Genomic DNA, 17,875 nt, shown 5'->3' with positions numbered 1-17,875 from the left:
TTGATGTTTTTGTCTTGCATGTTTTCTCTCTCTCCAACAGTAATGGTCTCAACAACCGCTGTACATTCTAGAATACATTGTTTATGGCTCAATGTATTTTTGCATTGCACACTTGATTAAAAAATTATTTACACTCTAGCGGTCAAACGTTTGGAATAATTACTATTTTGAAATAAGTCGCTCATGCTCAAAAAGTAAAAAGATTAGTATTGCGAAATGTTATTAGAATTTAAAATAACCATTTTCTATTGATTTTTTCCTTAATTTAGACTAATTTATTCCTGTAATGCCAAAGCTGAACATTTCATTACTCAATCATTACTCCAGTCTTCAGTGTCACATGATCCTTCAGAAATCATTCTAATTAGCTGATTTGGTGCTGAGTTATCATATGGTGTTTAATTATTAATAATGGTTCCTATACTATAGTATTCTTATATTCTTGTGTGCATATAAATTTGCAATGCAAAAGATTTTCCCCTTTTGTGTTTATGAATTGATCATTTACAATATATCTCACAACTAATGAATATAGTTCAGTAGTTAAAACTTAAGTCAACTTAAATTGTTCCCCTTTTAATTCACACTATACTATGCTACTGTAACCTTTTCATAGAAACAATTTCAGCAATTGAAAATAACAAAGGCATCGTATTTTTCTCCCCCATTGTTTTAACCAAGGTTTTATTGACGTACATTCTCAGAAACCTGAAGAGCCCATTTAAGAAAAGCACTTGTTATCCGGAACAATTGTACCCTGTTTTTTTACGGCCATTACAAATGTATCAATCTACGTCAATTCAGGCCACCCAAGAGGTTTTATTGAATACATGCTCTATAGAGCAGACCGGTGGGCAAATCAAAAGGTCCAACATAATCTTTGTAAATTGCCATCTTAATGCATTGGATTAATGCTCTTGAGCATTAACGAGATCTGTCACAATGTACAAATACACTAATTATGTCTATTGTCTATTCATTCAGAAATTTGTATGGATTTTATGGAGAGCAAACACCGGATTCTCTTATCCTGCTGTCACAACCACCTGGTGAAATGGGCACTTTTTAGGAAGTTGAAGACAATAAGGGCAATTCTTGTCAGATGCATCTGTCCCGCACGTGCATAAAAGTACTTTAATCTTACAGTAATCTCCACATATGTGTTTTGCGTACAAATTCAAAATCAAAATCATTTAAACATCCACAATGGTAGTTACTTCTCTTATAAGATAAAACTTGTCAGCTAAAGACAAATTTAAATATCAGGTTAACAAAAGTCTTGCCAACTCAAGAAAGATTAAAAAACAAAAAAAAAAAAAAAAAAACATCTGTCAGATCGCATATGTCTCTCACAAACACAATCTTTGCCATAGGTCACATTGCACATTGCATGTTAACATTTAAGCAAATACTGGACATCTTTAAAAAGGTCAAATAAAGTATGATCCTATTTTAACTTAATCATCAAGAGCTGAATAATATTTGTTAAGTGGAAAATGTTAAATTATGGGAACAAGAATAACCCATGAGGACAAAGGTCAGTGAATGATGACAGAATTGTCATCTTCAAGCGAACTATTACTCGAAAGAAAGCTTTTTTTCATTAAACAAATGAATAATGTGAAACTGCAATATGTCTCTGACCCCTCACCCTCAGGATAATTCATAATATGAATTGCGAAAGTCTCTGCTTCATTATTAAACAACCTTTGCCTGTTAACATAGCCCAAATAATGTATATTCTGTATAAGTTTACATTTACGTTTCAGCTTTGAAGGTTATTGACCACTATTAGAGGCGAGGCAAGGCAAGGTAAAACTGTGTTAAACACAAGTAAATAAATAGTTTGTGCCCCGTGCATTCAGCGCGATCTGAATGAAAGGATAATGCATTTTAATCAACAGTTGAAACCCTGATGCTCTTCCACACAGACAACAACAAAGTACTTACATGGGAGGACTGGGGAACTGCGATGGGCACGAGATATGAACAGAAGCGAAGAAGAACATCATCATCACGGAGATTCGGACCGGATTCATGATCAGATCTGTTGATCCTGAACGTATCCACACCAGTTACTTTTCTTCAGAGATAGCCTATATTGTGTCGCTCTCCTGTCCTGCTGGATAATCTGATTTATTCCCGTCATCAGTTTAGATACAGACGGGATCGGATTGTTGATGAGTGTCCTGTTGGATATCTCTAAACGCGCACCGCTTCGTGTTGCATGGCAAAAGCGCGTGTGTGGCTCTTCTGTGTGATCCTGCGCGCGCTCTGATCAAACTACTGACCCCATATAGAGGGTAAGGAGAGATCAATAGCCCCGAATCAACGTCATTCTGCCCCCACCTCTCTTGCCCTCTTATTGCAATAGCCTGTTATCTTTCATCGGATCTTGATATAAGCAACCCTCTCCAGTCCCTCTCTCCTCCTCCTCCTCCTCCTCTTATGCTTTCTCAACACACACTAAGAAACACCCTTTCTGAAATCAATTAAGAATGCGCACAAAAGTGCCAAGATACTCTCCTGAAAGCCAACACAAAAGGATTTGGCATACGTGGATATGTGTGTGCATGCATGAAGAAATTAAATAAATAATTAATCAAAATTATTGTATTTAATTGTATTGTTATTTTAAATTATTCTTATACTATCGCAACGTCTATATAAATAACTAATTGTAGATTAACAAAACAAAGTCATCTACATGCAAAAAAAATTTATTCATTTTGATTAGCCTGATAAAATAGTAAATTAAAGCTATATATAACGTCTGTATAAAACTACAATAATAACACTAATGATAATACTAATTCGATTATTATTAATTTGCCAATTATTTATTAGCCTATGTTTTTAATTCTAATTTTAAAAGTATTACACATATAATATATTTCATTTATCATTATTATACTAGTAGTATTATTATAAAAACAACAAAACAATGTATGCAAAAAAATAAAAAATAAATAAATAATAACACCAAACTACATAAAGACACTGAGCATTGTAGTTGAAATAGCCGGATATCTAGGCTAAGTGAAGTCGAATCATTGCTTTTTTTTTTTCTTTTCTTTTTTTTTTTTAACACATCCGTTCATTATTCATTCAGGGCATCAATAAATGATGCATCTCATTCATAAACGCTTGTATGCCTATATTTTGCATGCACGGCATCCTTTTTTTTTTCTTTTCTTTTTTTTATAATGTAAAGCAATGGTATAAATCGCAGGCGATTTATGTGGTCGTTTAAACGAGATACTCTTTATTTTTCTTCCCAATGCAATAAAGTTAATAAGCGAGCGAGCAGGGATGGGAGGCAGGTTGGGGCAGGCGAGTTACCCAGGGATTTCGGCTTTCAACCGTTGCCAGGCAACCGCGCTCTCCGAGGCAACAACGAGTGTCAAAGCAAGGCGCGTGCAACAGGGCGCGAGACTGATAGAGAGCGCGAGCTCTATAATAGGGAAGGCCTTGTGCTTTTGTTTCCCGGCCTGCATGACGGTCCATTAACACCCATCCATCCCATCGAACTGCGGATCCAAAAGGGCCTAGAGGAGGTTTTTGTACTGATGCACCCACCAACCGCAGCCCCTCTGATGGAGAAGAGATACAGTGACCCTTTAGCTTCAGGTAGAGAGTAGCCAACTATAACAGGCCAGGATAAAAGCCCCTGGCCTGCACTCGGCTAAATGAAAAGATGCCATCCCATCATCAAAAACACACTTTCTCATTAAAATTCCCAATAGGTCTTAAATAGACAGCGCTGTTGTGACCTCTTTTCCTCTCATGCACGGCCCAGCTGATGATTAAAGGATGCTGGAAAGCGGAGTGCATGTGCACTTTGCTTGCAGTTTAATGTGTTCATCCAACTCTTTTCAAACAGGTCTGTGTTTACAGGGTCGGGCCTGCACACAAGAGGCTCTGTCAGTGGAGTGTATTAGACATCGATGTGCATTAAAAGCATTTCCGAGGACCTTCCAGGTGCATTTGTGGGTGAAACTCTTTATGTGTCTGTGAAGTGTTGGTCTGTTTGAGAGCGCGCCTGTGGCTTGACCCTGGGCCACTTAGTGAAAGCTAATGACTAAGCTCATTTAATGATGGCTGGAGAGTCTCAATCTGTTTGTCTAGACCAGGGTTTTCAAACTGGGGGGCCATGAGGAAGTTCTAGGGAGTCTGTGGAAAAGTTGTAATTATAGGGGATGGGGAAATATAAGGGATGTATGCACTATTACAGAGTAACATTTTTTGTTTGAGCAACATTAAGTTGGTGGTTGTTTGTGCTAGAGCTCCCAAACTTGACACACGGTAGCCACATTTGTCTACTATAAAACTCACTTGAATCATCACAAGAAGCAATTATTACCTAATCAACCAATCATATGGCAATTGCTTCAATGCATTTATGGGTGTCAAGACAATCTGCTGAACTCCAAACTGAATGTCAGAATGGGAAAGAAAGGTTATTTAGCAAGACTGGTTTCGCCAATCCCCATTTAACATATCTAACATATATCATACCTTTTGCGATAATATAAAACTCTTCTGATATTAGAGTAACAAAACAGAAGAATAAAATGGACCTGGGAAGGGTTTAGTTTGTAAATTATTATGTTTTAAACCATCATCACTCTCATCATTAGAGACTATTTCCCAGTCAGCCTCTGGCTCATATTCGTGACATCAAACATAGCCTACTCTCAAAACTAGCATTTTCAACATCTTCCAAATCAATATTTTGATCACTGACGGCTTCTACATCAGATGCACCATCTGTAATGGAGTCTGGTTGACATCTAGTGAAAAAGTTTGGTACTGCGCCCAAACAAAATCTTACTGAAAGCATATTTTTTGAGATATCAACCTAAAATTTTAAACAAAACTTATTCATATTTTTGGCTTTGATTTTTCTGCAGTTTTAGAGTAGCCCAGGTATTGAAAATATACATTTTAAATAAAATTTTAATTACATTTGTTTTTACATTGTACAAAACTCAAACCTCTATAACTTTTTTTTTTCTGTTTCACTTTCTTAATTTATTTCACTTCACAAAAATCTGACAAATGTCTTTTTTAAAATAAGACCAGTCTTACATTTATTTTCCACACCATTCTTGAATTACAACCATTTATGTTCAAAATGTACATGTTCAAATGTTCATGTCTATTAGAAAAATGGGGGTGACACTTAACAGGTCAAATTAGCACAAAAACAATTGTGTGTACTGTATTCCTGTCACATCCAGACACTAGCTTTTTTGTCGCTAGCTATATCAGTCACCATTTTTATGTGAATTATGGGATATCCCATAGAAAAACGCAGGATGGAAACTCCAAGATGCACAAAAATAAAAAATAAAAAGTGCACAAAAAACATTTGCACTCACTTAAGGCAGATGTTTTTATCTGTTAGGCACAAAAACTATGATGAAAACAAAATCCTTAGATGTGCAACAAAAAATGAATGGGGTCAATAATTAAATAAATCCAAATTGTGCTATACTGCCCTCTTGTGTTCAAAAACACGTTCCCTCTCTTCTGCTCGTCCCTCACCGCAGGCGCACACAGTTATATTATGAATGCCTGTGCAGTCGTGAGCATTTTAGTTTAATTTTAAAAATAGCGGCATTGTACACATTGTACACGTTGTACACAACAACCCTAAAGGCACCAGGGTCGTGGTGCCACTAGCTTTTTATATACAGTGAGCCCGTTCTCATCCCAAAGCGCCATATAGGACGCTTTTGCAAAAGCGTAAATATCCAACGTACATGGCACCCTTTAACGTCAAATGAGACGCAGATATATTTGGGCAAAAGGCGCCCCCTAGTGATCTAACCTTTACCCTACACCATACCTAAACTTAACCATAACCGAAGCGTCTCATTAGACGTTAAAGGGTGCCATGTGCGTTGGATATTTACGCTTTTGCAAAAGCGTTGTAAATGGCGCTTTGGGATGAGAATGCGTTGATACAGTATATATGTGGCCCTTATATATGAAGGGCCAAAGCAGGTGGGTGGTTGTTGCTGTGCCACCGGCTTGGGCCCGTAATCGCTGCTCACAGCTATATTTTTTGTTATTTTGTGACCAAAATGTATTTTCGATGCTTCAAAACATTCTAACTTAACCAACTGATATCACATGGACTACATTGATGATGTCTTTATTTCCTTTCTGGACAAGGACAGTATAACGGAACATACATTTTTAATGAAGGGACAGAAAACTCTCGGACTAAATGAAAAATATCTTGAACTTACGGGCTTGGGACGACATGAGGGTGAGTCATTAATGACATAATTTTCATTTTGGGTAAACTAACCCTTTAAAGAAAAAAACTAACTGATGACTGACTTTTAAGACTATTCTTAGCAGTTTATGCATCCGGCCCCTCGGTCTAGACTACCGTACATTTGTGAAACTTAAGAGTGTGCATTACAGTTTTGTTTTTGGTAACTCAAGCTACGGCGTTAATTAGGCCTGATTCTGAAACAAACACATAGTCTCTCGGGAGAGTTTTGAGGAAGCTAATTAACTTCAGATAATAAGACGTTTGTCAAAGCAATGCTGCGACGGCTATCGTGCTAAAAATCGTGAGCGGCTTTTGCTTGATTTTCAGGGAAAGTGTTCTCAGTTGCACAGTATTATCGAGTAATGCTGGCTGATTAGACACATCGGAAACCAGAATTTATCATGGTCTACTGAACTGAAGATGATGAGTATCACACACTCACTAGCACATCCTGCTATCCAAGCTACATCACTCCCCTGGGCCCTCCTACCCCTGTACCCGCGTCTCCATGGCAACATGCCCTGCCTTACATTACCCAGAGAGAGAATTGATGCTCACAAACACTCCTCTCAGAGTTGAGTATATGGCTCTTGACAAACCTGAGGCTACATGGAGAGTATCTTTGTGTGATGGCAGGACTTGTTATCGTTCTGGTAAGGCTGCCTTGTGTTCTTTAATTTAGCCCTGACAAAATACTGAGAGGATAATGAGGCTAAGATGAGTCATACTCCCTCTTTCTCCTTCATTTTCTCTTTTATTTCCTTAGTATGTATGAGCATGTTTGTTGCAGATCAAGCACTGATCGTTTAGTTGGTCACCTCAATTAAGCTATTGCTTTCTTTTCATAAACTGAAACGGCTGAGCTAATTTAACTTCTTTTTGGATACTCATGTATCTGGCCAGGCTCCGAGTTGCTTCCTATGTAATTATTAGATATATGTCTCCCTCTGCTGACCAAACACTGTAAATACAACACAGTGTATCACACAAAACCTGTCCATCCATTCACTCTGCATATTTTACCCCAAATCAAAAAGCAAAAAAAAAAGAAGAAATGGAAAATGAATAAGAAACCATATTTGTATAAAGGAAAAGACTTTAAAAGAACCATTATATAACCTTTTATTATTATTTTTTTAAATAGTTCATGATTTTGTTCAATTTGTCCAACCATCAAATAGGGCTGCACAGTTTGGGTTTTTTTTCTGGTCAAAATTGTGCTTTGCATTTAAAAAAAAAATGTTGTGCTTGTTTGTAGGGCTGCACAGTTTGTGCTTATATATTTACATGACTAATAATAATAATAATTATAAATTATTATTATTATTATTGCTAATTAATAATGGGGGTGGAAATTACACTAGAGAAAAACAAATGGATTATCATATACATTTATTTAGATATAAGTTTTAAAGCTCGTCTGCAGTTTTTCCTCTTTGTCGCCATCTCTGTTTGAAATCTGCAATTGCAGTAATTTGCGGAATTATCAACTTTACGCGAGTTGTACCTCGGCTCGGCATGGTACAGTGCGGATTAATCCAATGATTTGAGGAGAATGTGCGGTTGTCAGTCACAGCGCCAGTGAGGATTCTCATTCGCAATCCCAGATTCCACTTTTTGGAAGACCAACGTATGAATTTTCACGCTACCATGTCATCTGAACAGGGAAGTAACATCCACTTTTGTTCTTCTCACCAACTCGACTGAAAAAAGGCATTGCAATAAATAGTGCTGATTAAATCTAACGATGGATCATATCACATAAGACCGTGCAAATGATCCTTTGTTCTCAAATTGTTAATGTTAAAGGGATAGTTCTTTGAAATTAATTTAATATGTTTTAGCTTACCTCAAGGGCATCCAAGATGTAGGTGTCTTTGTTTCCACAGTATTTTCAATTTTGACATTTTTCGGACAAACCGGTGTTGTCTGTCAGTCATATAATGCAGGTTTAGGGGGTCCACCTCAAAGAGCATGCACAGAGAAGTCAAAATTAAACATGATTTAATGACTCGTGAATGTAAGTACACACTGATGGCCTAAGACACGAAACGAGCAGTATTTATATCGTTTTTACCTCTTGTTAACAGCCGTCGAACTGATCTGAATCTGATGTCCAACTGAACCGAACTGAACCGTCTCCAGGCGTTACGCCGGAAATGATCTCTCGCGCGTCTACATCACGCATCGTTTACACAGAGATTTCGGAAGTTTTACCTTTCACTAAACATATTTAGATATACAGGAAATCACAATGGAGGACGATTTTGATATATCTAAATATGTTTAGTGTATTTTTTTTCAAAAATGTATTTTGGATAATTTTTACAGACTGCAGCTTTAATTAAAAATCGTTTTCATAATCGCACTATGCCACTAAGATTTCACCAGATGCAAACACACCAACAATCAAAACATACAAAAGACATTTTCACATTTGAAATAGAATCTATTCTTTATTATTTGGACGCAGGGAGAAAGTTTTTTTTATATTTTTCTTATTTTTCATATATTATCTTTTCTCTACTGCACAATTTGCATAATTTCATGACATCCTGTGGACAACCACAAAACCATAACATTAGAGTTTTTTTCTACTTTTTTTTTACACGAAGTGAAAAACAAGACTCATTTTACAAGCATTTTTACAGTCCGCATACAACTTCAGGTGATGTGTTCAATTTTTCTCTCTTTTTAAACTGAATCTGGAGGCAAAATATATCAACAAACATCTAACAAAACATGCAACATCTATGTAAAAACATAGAAACTCTTGGACAACATTCAATTTTACAGGAAATTTTGTGTTGTCTTTTTTTCCATTTTTTCTTCTTTTTGTTTTTTAAACCTTACCGTTTTCATTCTGAGAGATGCTGTTGATTTCATCAAACAGGTTGGAATGGGTTGATCGAACACATGATTTTAAACCAATTCAGATATTACTTTCTTACACATTTAGACAAATACAGTATGTACAGACAGAGTTTGACCTTGATCACAATCACATGCTCAACGTCAGACCAAATAAATATTCACTTTTTTTCATAGAAAATATCCTATATATTTACAAACCAAAAAAAAAAAAAAAAAAAAATCACATTCACACTGTTTACGGCAACTGAATTTATCAAACGCATCGTCATTTTAAAAGAAATTGGGTAATATAAGAATAGAAGATCATTTTTAGTAGTCAAAAAATGATATGCGCTTGCTTAAAGGGAACAACTGAAGAAAAAAACTTTGAAAGGTGTGATGCTATAGGTGAAAAGTTTATGACAATGACAGGTTTTGATTGGCCATCATAAGTATACGCAATATAAAATATGCAATGTGATGTTTAAAATATGCACAGATTATTTTTTACCAATTTTTATGGTATGTCAGCATATTTCTTTTGTCATTATTTATGATGACATTTGGAAACCTATGAAAACACGAACGTAAAGTGCATTAATATGTACTGTGCCATAAAGAGTAAGTAAAAATAAATAAATAAAAATAAACACTATACAATATTCATATAATTTATGTCTTGTTTTCTTTAACAGATATACATATATTCAGACTCGCCGGATGCCGCATGTTAAGGTATATGCATTCAAAGAACATAATCCATGTTGCATAGATTTACCCAAACAGAACCAGTGGTTTGGTTAAAACATCAGGTTGGCACACAATAGTTTATCTCACTATGACATCAACCTTTTACTCAGGTACATCTGTGCACCACTTGTGCAAGATGTAGATTAAATAAAATGGAAATGTTGGAGTATGTTTTATTAGCCAGGTTATAAAATGTGAGACATGTCCACTGATATATTGATCTTGGAAACACTGACCGTTAAGTTAGAAAATTACTGACTTGTGGTTTTAGGACCTAGACAGACAAAAACATGTGCCTTAATCCATCAATGGCACATACTAGTGCATCTACACACTGATATGGTGCAGAGGCAGTGATCATAATGAAAAAATAACCATCCTTCATAGCTAAACTGACATGACCAGATGAACTTAACAATATTAAAAAGTGTACCACCATGGAACAGTGACACGTGACAAAAGACAGACAGAATTGCACCATTTAAATAAACAACTAACATTACATCTGGATTTTAGTCAAGCCAATTGAGCCAGAACCCTTATATAAATGCCAAAAAGGTATACGTTCATTATTATTATTATTTTTTTCCCCGTTGCATATTTGGATGCCACATACAACTTGGTCACAAAACGGAGACTATTGATGACAACATCAGATCACTAACATGACATTTACTTCAAGATGCTCTTCATAAAACAAACACATATCAGGGACACGTACAATCATAGTTCTGGACAGAGACTGGATGCCCTTTAACTTCAGAGAACCTAATTTGAGGGCTTGGGATGCTAAAAAACAAAGCAAACCCTTATTTAGCATCCAACAAACATCAAGAAGGTTGTGTGAAAATCATCTCAACTTCAATGAGCCATCCGTATCCAACTGCTGACGTCAGTCTGAAGTTTTTAAAATTCCCTAAACGTTGAAGACGACACTCAAGACAATATAAACAGAGGAATCTTAAATTGTGTGCGTTTGGATGCTGCATTCAAAAAGGGAAATCCATTATATTTACGATTGTCTTTCTTCCTTACAGTATAATCTCCATACAGTGCATAACATAGTCTGATATGGTCATTATATATCACATGATTGTGTCAAAAACTTTAAATTATGCTACGTTTATATCCATGTAAATGTTTTTTTTTTCTTTGAGAAATATGACTGAACATGTGATGACAGCTAAAATGGCATTGAAATGTAGAAAATCTCAAGTAATGATTGGCTCATGCCTAAGATATTTTAGATGTAGAATGTAGTTGCAAAAAGACAACCACAGTGCATGGGGAGTGGAAATGGATTTCCATATCCTTATTGGGAATGGTTGGGAATTTGGAGCACAGTTTTCAGTTAGAAAACCAGCAGTCTCACCCTGCAGACTGTTCGACGCAGTAGTCAGTTTATTTCTTCACCTTGATTTTATCTTTCCATCACCTGTCAGCCATTCCAGATTCCCAAACTCACCATTTCCTGTTTTAGTTCTTCTTATTTTTTTGGAGGGCAAAGATGGGAGATGGATGGGCATCTGATTATGGCTGTGTTTGATTGGTGGTGGCCACTAGCTTGTGCCAGCTGACCGCCCGCTTACGCATGTCCACTTTGTCCAGCCAGATGTAGGCCTCACCAATCAGGGTCTTCTTCATAAACTTCCCTCCATTTGACACCAGAAACATCTGTAAATAGGAAGGGAATGCAAGACAGGGGAAAGGGTAAACAAAGGGTGAGTGAAAGAGTTAAGTTTAATACAATATTATACATACACTACTGTTCAACAGCTAGGGGTAAGTAAGATGTTTTTTTTTGTTTTTTTTTAAATAAATATATACTTTTATCTATTGACCGTAAAAGGGTCATCAAAAAATCTTGAAAACAATGTATCACGATTTCCACAAAAATAACATGCAGCACAACTTTTCAACATAATAATATTAAATGTTTCTTGAGCAGCAAATCAGCATATTATAATTATTTGACATTGAAGACTGGAGTGAAAGATTCTGAAAATGTAACTTTGTCATCACAGGAATAAATTACACCTTAAAATAATGTGTATATATATATATATATATATATATATATTTTTTTTTTTTTTGGCTGCATTTGCGAGTATAAGAAACTTTTAAAAACATAACCAAAAAGGTAACACTTTACTTGAAGGGGTGTGCATGAGACTGACATGATAACACCTTCATAACCATGACATGACATATGTCTTGAATATGAAGTAGGGTTTATGCATGTTTATGACAACTGTCATTAAGTGTATTTCACTCAATAATGACATTTTGAATGCAAATATGACATTGTTAAAGATGTCTTTGTTATGACATCTTGACATAAACCATAACATCATAACCAATCAATTTCTTTGTCATGACAACTTGACATAAAATTAAGTTAAACTGTCATGTGGTTGGCTTTGACATTGGCTTTCATGAGGCCATTATAACTGTGGGATGAATATTTTTCGTGACCTCAACTACAGTGGTACTAATTGAATTTGTCATTAAAAAGTTATAATGGCTTCATGACAGCCAATGTCAAAACCAACCGCCTGACAATTTAATGTAATATTAACCATTAAAGCTAGATGGTTTCTTAAATTTGATCATTAATCTGCTATGTCATGTTTATGACAGATTGTGTCATAAAGACACTGACAGACACTCAAAGACACTGACAGGCTATGATGTATTGGTTTGTCAAGGTATCATAACAAAGACATCTCAAACAATGTCATATTTGCATTAAAAATGTCACAACTGAGCGATTGACACTAAATGACAGTTGTCACAAACATATATACAACTTCCTTCATATTCATAATATATGTCATGTCATGATTATGAAGGTGTCATGTTACTCTTAAGCACACCCCTTCAAGTAAAGTGTTACCACCAAAAATCTTACCCCAAACTTTTGAATGCTATGGTAGTGTGTGTTTGTGACTATATATTTGTAGTTTGTCATTTCTCTCACCTGAATAGAGTGACCAACAGGATTCAGGTTAAAACGAAATGTCTCATTGAATGACGGCTCTCTGTCATGGCGACACACTCGGGTCTTCTTCTTTATGATCTTCTTTTGAGTTGCCACATTCACCACATAAAGTTTTACATACAAGTCTACAAAGATAGTTGAAATATAATAGATTTGTTAGCATTTCAAGTTGAAAGTAAGCAAAATCTTTCTTAATATACAATTCACTTATCTTGACGACATTACTTTATGTCAATTGTATTTATGAGGATCTGTTGAGGAACATTGCATTACCGGGTAGGTGGTCTGGAGATTTGAACTTGTAGGTGATGTTTCTACACTGCAGGATCTCAAGAACCAACTGCTCTCCTTCAGTCTTCATCTCTTTCTTCAATGCAACCTTGATCTCACCCATCATCTTACCTACAGTCAGACGATAGATAGATAGATAGATAGATAGATAGATAGATAGATAGATAGATAGATAGATAGATAGATAGATAGATAGATAGATAGATAGATAGATAGATAGATAGATAGATAGATAGATAGATAGATAGATAGATAGATAGATAGATAGATAGATAGATAGATAGATAGATAGATAGATAGATAGATAGATAGATAGATAGATAGATAGATAGATAGATAGATAGATAGATAGATATGCAATAGATATAAAGATACATACAGTACAGATACAAAGAGTAACAAAATACAACCTCTTCTGTTTCATATATGTGTTGCATGTATCTTCACTTACTGCATATTGTCAGCTGTTCTAAATAAATTAATACAAGTTGTGGGCAATGGTGACCTCTAGTGGGCAAAATTTTGCACTAACCAAAAAGGAAATGGTGTCAAGACATTCAAAATAAATGAACTACAGGGGTTGGGCAATGAAACTGAAACACCTGGTTTTAGACCACAATAATTTATTAGTCTAATACTTTATCATGTTGTCTTGGGAATGACACATCTGTGCCCTGATATGTGCCATGTGCTGGATTTTGAGCCATTCCTCTTCCAGTGGCTAGGTCACTATGATGAAGCTGGTGAAGGAAAGCGTTTCCTGACTTACTTCTCCAAAATACCCCAAAGTAGCTGATTCTCTTCAGATAAGGTGACTGTGCAGGCCATGAAAATGTTCAACTTCACTTCCATGTGCATCACTCTGTCACCAGTCTTGCTGTGTGTATTTGTGCATTAGGTTCCCTCGTTAATGAATAACTACACAAGAACCAATAAGTAACACAATCTAGTAACTAATTAACTTACAAGAAACTTTGATTAACGAACTAGTAAGTAATTGTGCACAGATGAAAGTGGTAGTTCACTATTACCTAATCAATAACTACTATAACTACTAATGTTTCCCAGAGAACTACTGAAAAAGTTTATTAACAATCTAGTAACTACTATTAAGTAAAAAAAAAAAAAAAAACTCTGATTAACAAAGTAGTAAGTAATAGTGCACAGATGAAAATGTTACTACATACTTCTAATGGGAATGACTAATTATTTGGATCCGTATTATAAAGTGAAGATCATGGGAGCTAACAAGTGATGACTAAAGTGTTACTACATACTTCTGTGGGAATAGCTTGTTTTCACGTAACGTCACACCACTGCGTTGCCATGACGCGAAACGCAGATGGAGGGCAGGAAGTGATTTTCTATATTTAGGAAGCACTATAACACACTCAAAATGCCGATGTTTTATGTCGTTTATGGTTGCTCAAATCGATCAAACCACGAGGAGTTTTTATCGTGTGCCAAAAGTTGTTGTTCATAAGGGTGAAAAATACAAGAAATTGACAGAAAAACACCGGGAAAAAATGCCTTGCAAACCTACGTCTGCGGTCGGGAGGAGCCGAATGGGAAAATGCCTGTGTGTGTGTGTGTACAGTGATCACTTCTTCAAATGTGAATATACATTATTTATGTGGCTTATAATTACATTATTCAGGTGTTTAAATACAATTATGTGTAACGTACCAGTTTCCGAACTTTTTAAAGTCAAAGTATGTCTGTAAGACGAGTTAGTTGCTGATATCTACAGCCTTGATGGCAGGCAAATATCTCAATTCAGTTGAAAATCGGCCCTCTTCATAACGTAAGGATCACGTCCAACATATGTTTCGATTTTCTGTTTATATATTTCTCTTGTAATAGCGTCTAAAGTAGTACAGTACGGATTTTCCTCCATCTCATCCATTGCGCTCTTCACTCCTTGTCCTCCATCTGCATTCCGCGCGTCAACACAATCACGTGACTGCAAACCACCTAAATTATATGGATCCATATTATAAAGTGAAGATCATGGGAGCTAACTAGTAATGACTAAAGTGTTACTACATACTTCTGTGGGAATTACTAAATTACATGGATGCGTATTATAATAATACAACTAACTTTTAATTACCCATAGCCTTATTTGTCCAAGTTCAATCGGTATTTTTGAGAAAATGTTCTACATGCAATTTACGTTGGATGTATATTTTGTTCTTGCAATGTTGTAGGCTATTTGTTGCAATTTTGCACTTTTGACAAACAGTCTGAGATATTTGAGTGTTGTGTGAAATAAAACAATACTCTTTGAAATCATAATTGTATTGCATTATTTTAAAAACTAAATATTTTACTTAAAACATTTCTCAGACACTTATTCAGTTATTTATAATATACGTTGTTCAAAAAAGGCATTAATTTCAATGTAGCTAGCTACTTTTTGATAGTAACTTGTAGTGTAGCTAACTACTTTTCCAAAAGGGTAGCTTGACTGTAGTTTAACTACTTTAACTTATGAATAGCTTGTAGCTTGTCAAACTACAGTTTCAGAGTAGCTTCCCCAACACTGAGCGTCAGTAACATGACGCGATCCTACGGCGTCATATAACTGACGCTAAAGGATAAGCATCAGTTAGATGACGCGGGTAGGTTTAGGTCTGGGGTAGGGGTGGGGTTACAGGCGTCATCTAACTGACGCTAAATGGTGCCTAAATCGTCAGATATTGACGCATGGTCAAAATGCAGTTAGGTGACGCCTTGGGGTGAGAATGGGCTGACAGTCCAGGTGTTAATCCCCTTTGGGACTTCTCCACACTGTAATTCCCAGGGAAGATGGACTCATCAGAGAACCACATGTACATTTGTTAAGTATTTTTCTTATCCAAGAACCAAGTTATCAAGTTATCCAAAACCCAAGATTTACGCTGTTGGCACCAATGAAACCCACATTTGGCATTGGCATGAGTGACCAAAGGTTTGGCTTTGAATATTGACCATGAATATCAACTTTGTGAAGCTCACAACAAACGTTTTTGACAGAAACAGGAGAGTTGAGGTGCACATTTAATTCTGCAGCTGTGCTTTTATGTTTTTTGGATACAATCTGGGTTAATACCTGAACCCCTCTTTTAGACAGCTTCCTCTTGCATTGACAGTTACTTCTGACCTGGTCACAGATGAACCACCGAGACACACACCAACAATTTGTTCTCTTTTGAACTCTGATATGCCTCCCATTATGTTGTTTGAATCCCAATATTTTATGTACAGCTGAGCTTTTGCTCTTACTGATGGAATGTAAGATTGGCCACCAGGCAGCACATATAGTGTACAGGTGTGAAACACAACACTATATTGCTCAGTGTTTCAGTTGCATTGTCCAATCCTTTATGTATGTATGTTAAAACAATAGTTATATACACTATAAAACATGAAGTAAAATGAAATACTAGACATCAGAACAAGATACTGGTGGAAACTAAATGCAAAACAATGTTTTGTGTAATGTTCATTATGCTGTACAAAGCTAAACAAAAATGTTCGTTCGACACTGTCCGTGTTTTGTTGTGCTGAAGTCTGTCTCTTTTGACAGCAACAAAAACACACCATCCGCTGTGATGAATAATTCAGCAATGAGTGGCAGTGGCACGTCTAGAGCAGAACAAAGGGGATGACTGCTGTTTTCCTGTTTAACAGGTTTTTAGTCTCGCAAACAGCTTTCTGACCAGTGCTAATTCAACCTCAGGGGTGAACCTGACCTGTACTGACTGACTACCTTGTGTAACACTGTGCAAAGCTGTATTATGACTCACAGTTTACCAATTGTATTCGCATAAGGGTCACTGATATGAGCATGGAATACAAAACAGATCGTTACCTTCCGAATCTGGCAGGTTCAAAGATTCAACTCCTTTGCTTTTATCTGTCCCATTAGGAATGTTTTTCCTGATGAAATGAATAACAATAGAGCAAAGAAATTGAAGGTGTGAGTACTGCAACTTTTGTATTATTATTATATATTATATTAGTATATACATATTAGGGTCTAAAATGTTAGGGTATATACATATTTTAAAAAACAAAGATTTCAAATCACATTTAAACCTGGAGTTTTTATGTTTTTAATATTGAAATAAAAAACAATTGACATAAAATGAATTAGAACTATTTCTTATTCTGCAGATTTCAGATTTATTGGAAACAATAAAATAAAACAATTTTAAATAAATTTGCATTTATTATTAATTATAATATATGGCAAATACATTACATTGATTAAAACTGACAGTAAAAAAACATTTATAATGTTGCAAAATATATATTTCAAATTTTATTCATTAATGAATCTTGAGGAAAAAAATATACAAATATAAAGCACCACAACTGTTTTCAACATTGATAATAAGAAATGTTTCTTGAGCACCAAATTGCCATTTCTTCACATGATTTCTGAAGGATCATGAGACACTGAAGACTGGAGTAATGATGCTGAAAATTCAGCTTTGCCAACACAGGAGTAAATTACATTTTAAAATATATTCTAACAGAAAAATATCATTTTAAATTGAAATAATATTTACCAATATCACTGTTTTTTTTTTTTTTTGTACAAAACTTATGCAGCCTTGGTGAGCATAAGAGACTAAACTTTAACAATAGCATTAACTCCAAACATTTGACATGTATATTACATATATAAATGGCACTAG

At 35.5% G+C, this 17,875-nt stretch overlaps 2 protein-coding genes across 8 annotated transcripts in view; both read right to left on the bottom strand.

Annotated features, from left to right (window-relative positions):
- cacna2d1 (calcium voltage-gated channel auxiliary subunit alpha2delta 1) overlaps positions 1 to 2,415 on the bottom strand; it is a 119,437-nt gene extending 117,022 nt beyond the window's left edge. Inside the window, exon 1 of one of the 2 annotated variants that reach the window (XM_089116335.1) lies at positions 1,951 to 2,415. In XM_089116335.1, the coding sequence (XP_088972461.1) occupies positions 1,951 to 2,039 (89 nt within the window). In that variant the 5' untranslated portion in view covers positions 2,040 to 2,415. The remainder of the gene's footprint in view (positions 1 to 1,950) is intronic. The other variant, XM_039650403.2, reaches the window with a different exon arrangement.
- A 6,305-nt stretch (positions 2,416 to 8,720) lies between these two features.
- pclob (piccolo presynaptic cytomatrix protein b) overlaps positions 8,721 to 17,875 on the bottom strand; it is a 103,198-nt gene continuing 94,043 nt past the window's right edge. For all 6 annotated transcript variants that reach the window (XM_089116330.1, XM_089116333.1, XM_089116334.1 and 3 more), the window contains 4 exons: positions 17,044 to 17,111; positions 13,170 to 13,298; positions 12,876 to 13,021; positions 8,721 to 11,569 (listed from right to left, as the gene is read on the bottom strand). In XM_089116330.1, coding sequence (XP_088972456.1) covers positions 11,426 to 11,569; positions 12,876 to 13,021; positions 13,170 to 13,298; positions 17,044 to 17,111 — 487 coding nt within the window. In that variant the 3' untranslated portion in view covers positions 8,721 to 11,425. The remainder of the gene's footprint in view (positions 11,570 to 12,875; positions 13,022 to 13,169; positions 13,299 to 17,043; positions 17,112 to 17,875) is intronic.

This window comes from Pimephales promelas, chromosome 10, assembly GCF_988280905.1.
Source record: "Pimephales promelas chromosome 10, fPimPro1.hap1.1, whole genome shotgun sequence".
NCBI classification, from domain to species: domain Eukaryota; kingdom Metazoa; phylum Chordata; class Actinopteri; order Cypriniformes; family Leuciscidae; genus Pimephales; species Pimephales promelas.
This window is presented reverse-complemented; position numbering and strand designations above follow the sequence as displayed.